Below are 8,187 nucleotides of genomic sequence, written 5' to 3'. Positions count from 1 at the left end.
CATTAAATAGATTAAATTAAAAAAGTTATATTATATAACGAAAACAGAAATATCTGATATTAGAAACTTTAGGAACCAGTAATTACTCTATTCGAAAATATGTCTAAACAGTAAACATAATAACAAAAGGAAATAATTTACTTTTTTTTTTCGTCAACGAAACAATTTCGCTTTGAATCTCAACCGCGAGTTAAGTGACAAAAATTAATTGGGACACAAAAACATCCTCAAAATCTAATCTAATATTGGGATATCTTCTGAATCTCACTTTTTTCGTTTCTTTAATTATTTTTTCTCCAAAACCTCAATCTCACATTTTTTTAACCCAAAATTCTCTCCAAATCTCATCCTCTCCAACTCCATGCAATGTGCATAGCATGCACAAACCCCACTTTTACCTCCCACGCAAATAATTTTGACTATTCTCTCCTCCGATCCCTTCTCCTTCCTCTCCACATCTCACCGCTCCCCATACTCCCATGGAGGAGCGGACTCCATCATTTTCATTGCCACAATCGCCTAAAGTTGACCCCAATCAGAACCAACTCTGCAAACTCCAATTGGAAAACATCAACAATAATGGAACCTATGTTATCCAAGTCCCTAGGGACCAAGTCTACCGTGTACCTCCTCCAGAAAATGCCCGAATCGCTGAGAAATATCAGAAAACAACTGTAAAAGTCGATAGAAAGAGACGATGTTGGATCTACGCAAGAATTGTTATGTACATTGGCATTGTTTTATGCATTGGTTGCCTCCTAATTGGCTTTTACATCATGTTAAATAAGCCTAAGGATCCAAGATTCGTAATCCAACAGTTTAGTTTCCAGAACGGAACCAATCCAACATACAACATCACTTTACAAGTCCACAATCCAAATTCAAAAGCAGGGATTTTGTACAAAGAAGGGCAGGTTTCACTCTCGGCAAAGCAACAAGAAATCGCATCGGGTGCATTTCCAACTGTCTTTCAAGAACATTGTAGCTCAACGACGATGACGTTAAAATTGAAAGAGTTGAAAGATAATAACCTACCTAAAGAAGTCCAAGAGAGCGTGACAAATGTGAACAAGAAAGTGCATGTCACGTTTTCTTTAACCATGCAATATCATGCAGGAATCACAACATGGAAGTTACGTGATGGGAAAAAGAAATACCATGTTTTGTGCCAAGTAACGGTGGATTCATTAACCGAAGACACAAATGTTTTATCTCAAGATTGTCAAACCCTACTATAACACAGCAACTTGCGCCTCCAGAGTTAGGTGGGGTGTTGTTTTCTGATCTCTTGGTTCTTGAACACCTATTGTCAACCTTTGGTCATTGAGAATTTTGATTCTTAGATTTATCTATTTGTTAGGTGATGTAAAATTTTCATATCTTGGATATTGTTTGGTTTAACCAAACATGTGATATTTTAATCTTAATAGGTAATTTAGAAATTTCAATTATCTGTCGTTTCAATTTAAATGTCATGATGCTATTAGTTTCTAGTATAACTTGTATTTATATATGAAAGAAAAGTAAAAAATAAATAAATAAATAAATATTTTCAGTCAACTATTTAATTTTTATAATTTTAAATAGAGTTAAATTTTAAAGTGGTCTTTGATATTTAATATTAGTGTTGTGCATTAAAATTGTCTAAAAAATTCTAGTTATACTAATTACGTTGCTAAAATTAGTAAAAAGGCATGATGTGTTAGTTTGTTATCCATTTTGGTTATTAGTGTGATGATGTGACTTGATTATGTGGACCGTAACATTTTGTTTTTTACGTTACAGTTGCATATGCAACGAGTTTTACGTTTTATTTGCATAACGTTTATGATAAATTTTCTTTTGCGATATTTAAATAAAATGAATAATAATGTAATATTAATATTATGTTATTATTTAATTTTATTTGACAAAGGATGATCACTTCATATTAGACCGAGAAAATTAAAAAAGTTCGGCTTTACTCATGTCATTTATATTAGTAATTTATCCAATCTTTATTCTAATTAAATACTACCACTTAAGACAATTATTTGAGTTTTTACCGTGTCTAATTACTTTGATTACCTTTCAAGATATTTAAAAATTTAATTTTATTGACTCGGTAGCTCAAAAACTCAAAAATTCAGTAGCTCAAAAATGCGACACGTAGCGCTTAATGCGTCACATGTTGCGACGCATGCCTTCTCCACCTAATTAAGTGACATGAGTCACTAATCACACATTATATAAGGCATAAATTTCTCTCTCTCCCAAAAAGAAACAGCCGAAGCCGTGCATGGAGCATTTTTATTAATTTTCCAACTTTTTGAGTTCTATTTCTTGTGATCCATAATTCTAATAAAAAATCTAATCCAATAAAAGTGTCTGTATCCTCTTTCTTAATGCGTGAATATCTTATACTCTTTTTTATTGTATTTTTTAGTTATTTTTAGTTAGATTTTATTAATTTTTACTATGTTTCAGTGCAAAATTTATCTTTGGATGTTATTTTGAATTTTGTGTTATTTCTATGATTTTAAGTGATTTTTGGACAAGTTTGGCAGAATCTTGTTCAGAGACGAAGAAAGCATAGTAGATACTATCAATCCTGACCTGCATTCCAACGAGCATATCTTGAACTATAGAAGTCCAATTAATACGGTCTAAATGGTGTTAGAAAGCTAACTTCCAGAGCTTTCTAACGATATATAATAGTCTAAACTTTTCTTTCAGAATGACTATCAAAACTGGTGTTAACCGACAAGCTTGGGCGTCCAACGTCCAAGAAGGACTGACCTCCCAAGTTGAACGCCAAAACTGGCATTCAACGCCACCTAAGGAGTAAAAAACAGCAAGCACGCTCCCCTCTCCAAGTTGAACGCCCAGAACCTGAGTTGAACGCCAGGCATCAGCCCAAACACTCACCAAGTGGGCCCCAAAGTGGATTTTAGAATTTCTTAGGCTTTTCTTATTTTATTTTTGTAATTCTTAAATTAAATTGACATTTTTTAGGGTTAGCGTTTACTATTTAAAGAGGAGATCACTTAGGTTTTTGATCATCATATACACATTACTTCAGATCTTCTTTTTGTTTTCTCTATAAAGTATGAGTAACTAAACCTCCTGGTTAAGGTTAGGAGCTCTGCTTATTCCTATAGATTAATATTATTACTCTTCTCTTTTAGTTAATGTTTGATTCAATTCTAAGGTGTTATTTTCGTTCTTAATCCTATGAATTTGGGGTGGAACGGAGGTATGACCCCTAATTCTACATGAGCTCTTGTGATACTCTGACCAAGGTCACTTGAGCTACAACTTGAAAACACTCCTCTTAAACTGAGAGTTACCTGTGGCTGATTGGGATATGTGACATGAAATTCTGTCAATTTTCGGTAATTAAGGTTTTTGTGGCGCTAAACTAGAATGCTGAGCTTCACCCTCGTTCGAATCGAATAACCACTGACCCTGGCTTTTGATGAGAATCAGAGGAGATTAAACTGCCAAGGAATTGGGGTTTAATTACTTATAGTTTGCCATAGAATGAATCATTCATTGTTAAAATAGTCCGCAAGAAGTATTAATCCGGAAATATAAGCATATCTAAAACGTTAACTACTTCCATATATTATCTCTTTAACAATCTTTAATTGCTTTTCTTTACTTTCTTGATTTATGCGGCTACAACAACAACAATTCTCTTTACTTTTCGCCTGACTAAGTCCAGCAAGATAACTATTACTTGCTCAATCCAACAATCCTGGTAGGATCGACCCTCACTCACCTGAAGTATTACTTGGACGACCCGGTGTACTGGCCGGTAAAGTTGTGCGAGTCCTAATTGCGAGCACCAAGTTTTTAACATTGTTGCCATGGATTGTTCGTGATTGACAACTACCGGTTGTCTTGTTGCTTAGATCAGGTATTTTTTTTCTAGTTTTTGTTTAATTGTTGTTCTTCCTGATTTTTGAAAATTGATCTTGCTTGCTTTCTTGAACATTTGATTTCAATCTTGTTTATATTTTTCTTTTTTTTCTTTTTGTTCAAATTTTTTTAGTTATTTCTCTTATTTGATTTAAAAATTTTTAAGTTTTGTGTTCTTTTAGTGTTTTTCCTTTAAATTTTTAAAATTAATATTGTTATCTTTTCCTTTCAATTTTTGAATTTTTCTTGTTATCTTATTTTAATTTAATTTTAAGTTTTAAGTTTGGTATCGCTTTAGTGATTTTCTTTTTGGTTTAATTAATTTTCCTTTTCAATTTTCGAATCTTTATTTTTCTTGACTTTCAAATCTTTATCTTATTTATCTTTTCCTTGATTCTCAACCTTCTTTTGATTTAATTTTATCTTGATTTTCATTTTAATTTTTGGTTACTAGTTTATTTATTTTTCTTAAATTTTCGAACTTATCTTATTTATCTTTCTCTTTATTTTGAAAATTTTGTTTTAAGTTATCTTATTTTCATTTAAATTCAAATTTTAAGTTTGGTGTTTCTTTAGTGTTTTCTCTTTTTTTTTTTTTAATTTTAAAAATTTTAAAATCCTTTTCTTTCTAATTTTTAAAATTTTTTTTGAAATTTCTAGTTACTTTTTTATTTATTTATTTTCAAATTAAAAAAATTTCTTTCTAATTTTCGAAACTTTAAGGACTAATTCTTGCATTCTTGTTTCGAATTTTCTTGTTAATTAGTTACTTTATTTTAATTTTATTTCTTTTGGATATCTCACTGGGAGCTCTATAGACCTTGACATAGAGACTCCAACTTTTCTTTGTCTCTTGTTGGTACAAGAACACCAAAATCACTATAGATCTAATTGGAAATGCACAACCCAGAAGAACCCTGGGATCTTACACAGCTCCCACTTCTAATTTCTATGGAAGGAGCATTAGTGTACCTCCTATCAGAGCAGACAATTTTGAACTCAACCCACAATTGATCACACTAGTGCAGTAGAACTGTCAATTTCATGGACTCGCACAAGAAGAACACAATGAGTTTCTCGCTAATTTTCTGCAGATCTGTGACACTATGAGGACCAACGGAGTAGACCCTGACGTCTATAGGCTGCTGCTCTTCCCATTTGTTGTAAAAGACCAAGCAAAGAGATGGTTGGATGCTCAACCCAGAGCAAGCCTGAACACATGGAGTAAAGTAGTGAACAATTTTCTGAATCAATACTTTTCTCCAAGGAAGCTAAGTAAGTTGAGAATGGATATGAGAGAGCGAATCTCTTCATGATGCTTGGGGGAGATACAAGTCGATGCTCAGACGATCCCCTACTGAAATGTTCTCAGACTAGGTTAAGCTGGATATTTTCTATCATGGACTCTCGGACATGGCCAAGATGTCCATGGATAACTCTACAGGTGGTTCAATACACATGAGGAAGACGACCGAAGAAGCGAATGAACTCATTGATATGGTCGCTATCAATCAATATTTATATTCATCCAGTGAAACCTCAATGAAGGGGGAAGTTAAGGTCGTATCCACTGAACCCACCATTCTTGAACAAAATGAATCCTTAACCCAGCAGCTGAGCTTTCTCACACAACAAGTACTGAGCCTGCAAGAAGTATTACAGGAGACCCGAGCCTCCAGCAAGAATATGGAAGCACAGTTGAACTAGGCCAAACAGCAAATGTCTGAACAGATAAGGAAGGAGTGCCAAGCAATTCAACTAAAGAGTGGTAGAACTATGAACACCCAACCTCAGAACAAAAGGGCGCAGGATGTAGAGGAGACACCAGGGCATGAAAACACCACAACCCAGAGCACCATTAGGGGTGCTGAACACCCAAGAGGGGGTAGCTCAAGCATTCAACGCCCAGAGAAGGGAGGAGCTATAAACGCCAATCCAAGGGATGTATTTCCCAGACACCCTGATAACCCCTTTTTCGTTACCCTGGATACTCATCCTGCACTGCCAAAGGCCCCAAAATATCAGGGCAAGCTGCCATACTCTCAGAAGCTCCAGAAGGAAGAAAATGACAAGCAAGTTGCCAAATTCTTAGAAGTTTTCAAGAACCTTGGGATCAAAATCCCCTTTGCAGAGGTTTTAGAACAAATGCCTTCTTATGCTAAGTTTATGAAGGACATATTGAGTAACAAAAGGGATTGGAAATAGGCAGAAATAGTTGTTCTCACAAAGGAGTGCAGTGCAGTCATTCAAAGGAATCTACCGGAGAAACTTCAAGACCCGGGGAGCTTCATAATACCCTGTACCATTGGAAACACCTGTATAAAGAAGGCCTTATGTGATCTTAGAGCAAGCATAAACTTGATGCCATTGTCATTAATGCGGAAACTCCAATTTCAAAAATTAAGCCCATCAGTATTTGCCTCTAACTTGCTGACCACTCATTCAAGTTTCCAGTGGGGGTGGTTGAAGATATGCTTGTGAGAGTAGGACCTTTTATCTTTCCTGTGGATTTCATGATAATGGATATAGAGGAGGAAAAAATGCATCCATTATTCTATGAAGACCTTTCCTTGCCACAGGACGAACCATCATTGATGTCCAAAAGGGGGAAGTGACACTGAGAGTCAATGATGAGGAGATTGTACTGAATGTAGTTGAGGCTATGCAACATCCAGATCTCCCAGAGGAATGGATGAGGATAAATGCTATAGAGCCACTGGTTGAAGAAGTGTTTGCAGCCGAAAAACCTGAAGAGGACCTAGACACGATTCTTGAAAACATTCTGCCTGAACTGGATGAGCCAGGACTTCAGAAGGAGACGCTAAACACACCTAGAGAAGAAGATAAGCCTCCTAAACTCGAGCTCAAGCCCTTGCCTCCATCCTTGAAGTTCGTGTTCCTAGGAGATGGCGACACTTATCCAGTGATTATAAACTCCGTCTACAGCAGCAGGAAGAAGAAGCCTTGATTAAAGTCCTTAGAACCCACAAAATAGCGCTCGGATGGACCATAAGTGACTTAAAAGAATCAGTCCCACTCGGTGTATGCCCAAGATTCGACTTGAAGATGATGCTAAACCAGTTGTGCAACCACAGAGGCGGCTGAATCCATCTATGAAAGAGGTGGTCCAAAAGGATGTTATAAAACTTTGGGAGACTGGAATCATATATCTTATCTCAGATACCCCTTGAATTAGATTTTTGCTCAGCTCCTTCAATTTCAGCCAGAAAAATGCTTGATAGGCTCTTGAGCAGGCAAGCCATGAAACTTGGGCATCAAATTGAGCAGTGCGATCTTTATTTCAAAGTCTGTAGCCACCGCTGGGTGATGCGCTTGAAATGTTTGCATTGTAAAATCAGGGGCTCCAACCTCCTGGATAGTAACTATCCTAGCTGCTGCCATGTTACCTGCATGTAAATCAACCAAATCAGTAGAACGGGGGCTGGTTTCTTTCTCAAGTGACGTTTCAGATCCGCCCTCAGAGAGGACTAACCGACGCTGAGCTTGCCTTATTCGTGAAATAGTTCTTTCAATCTCAGGATCGAATACTGGCAAGTTTGGTTCAGGAAGTGAACGCGTCATCTAACGAAAGAAACAAGCAGCTCATAGTAGCAAAATAAAATAAAATGCAAATAAATAAAATCCAATCAATAACTTTAGCACTCTATTGCAACTCCCCGGCAACGGCGCCAAAAATTGACGTGGTAGAAATTGGCGAGTCAACAATTGTTATAAAATATGCGTTGCAAGTATAGTTCTTAACCAACCAGAAATCCGCTTATCAATTTAGAAGGGTTGTCACAATGTAGAGAGAAAACCTAGAGGAGGAGTAAAACTAGATCTAAAAACTAAAAACTATGTAGAATGAATGTTGTTTTTGGTTTCCGCATGTTCTTCTCGCTGGTCATCTCCTTAATTTCTTGTGTTCTTTCCATTTTTGCAAGCTTCCTTTCCAATCTCCAACTCATTCATGCCCTATAAAGCCTGAAACACTTAACATACAGATCACGACATCGAATGGAATAAAGGAGAATTAAAATACACAATTAAAAGTCTCCAGGAAGCAAGTTTTCATTCATGTAATAATTTTAGGAAGGAAATATAAATGCATGCTAATCATATGAATAAGTGGGTAAAGATCATGATAAAACCACATAATTAAACACATTATAAACCATAAAATAGTGGTTTATCAGCTACCGTTTCCTACACTGGTTACTAGTTTAGCTGAGCTAGCTGATGTCCTGTGGGAGGACGATGATGCGACACCACCACCCCCAAATG

General features: G+C 36.0%; 1 protein-coding gene across 1 annotated transcript; it reads left to right on the top strand.

Annotated features, from left to right (window-relative positions):
- Positions 159 to 1,421, top strand: LOC107607332 (NDR1/HIN1-like protein 13). The gene has a single exon (XM_016309300.2). It carries the CDS (start codon positions 480 to 482, stop codon positions 1,236 to 1,238), a length of 759 nt encoding a protein of 252 aa, XP_016164786.1. The 5' UTR covers positions 159 to 479; the 3' UTR covers positions 1,239 to 1,421.

The sequence above is a fragment of the Arachis ipaensis genome, chromosome B07, assembly GCF_000816755.2.
Source record: "Arachis ipaensis cultivar K30076 chromosome B07, Araip1.1, whole genome shotgun sequence".
In the NCBI taxonomy this organism is placed as follows: Eukaryota; Viridiplantae; Streptophyta; class Magnoliopsida; order Fabales; family Fabaceae; genus Arachis; species Arachis ipaensis.
The sequence above is the reverse complement of the archived record's forward strand: the minus strand, read 5'-3'. Positions and strand labels throughout refer to the sequence as shown.

What these genes read in the sequence shown, in the direction of transcription:
- LOC107607332 (XM_016309300.2), top strand. Translation starts at nt 480, where the DNA reads ATGGAGGAGCGGACTCCATCATTTTCATTGCCACAATCGCCTAAAGTT.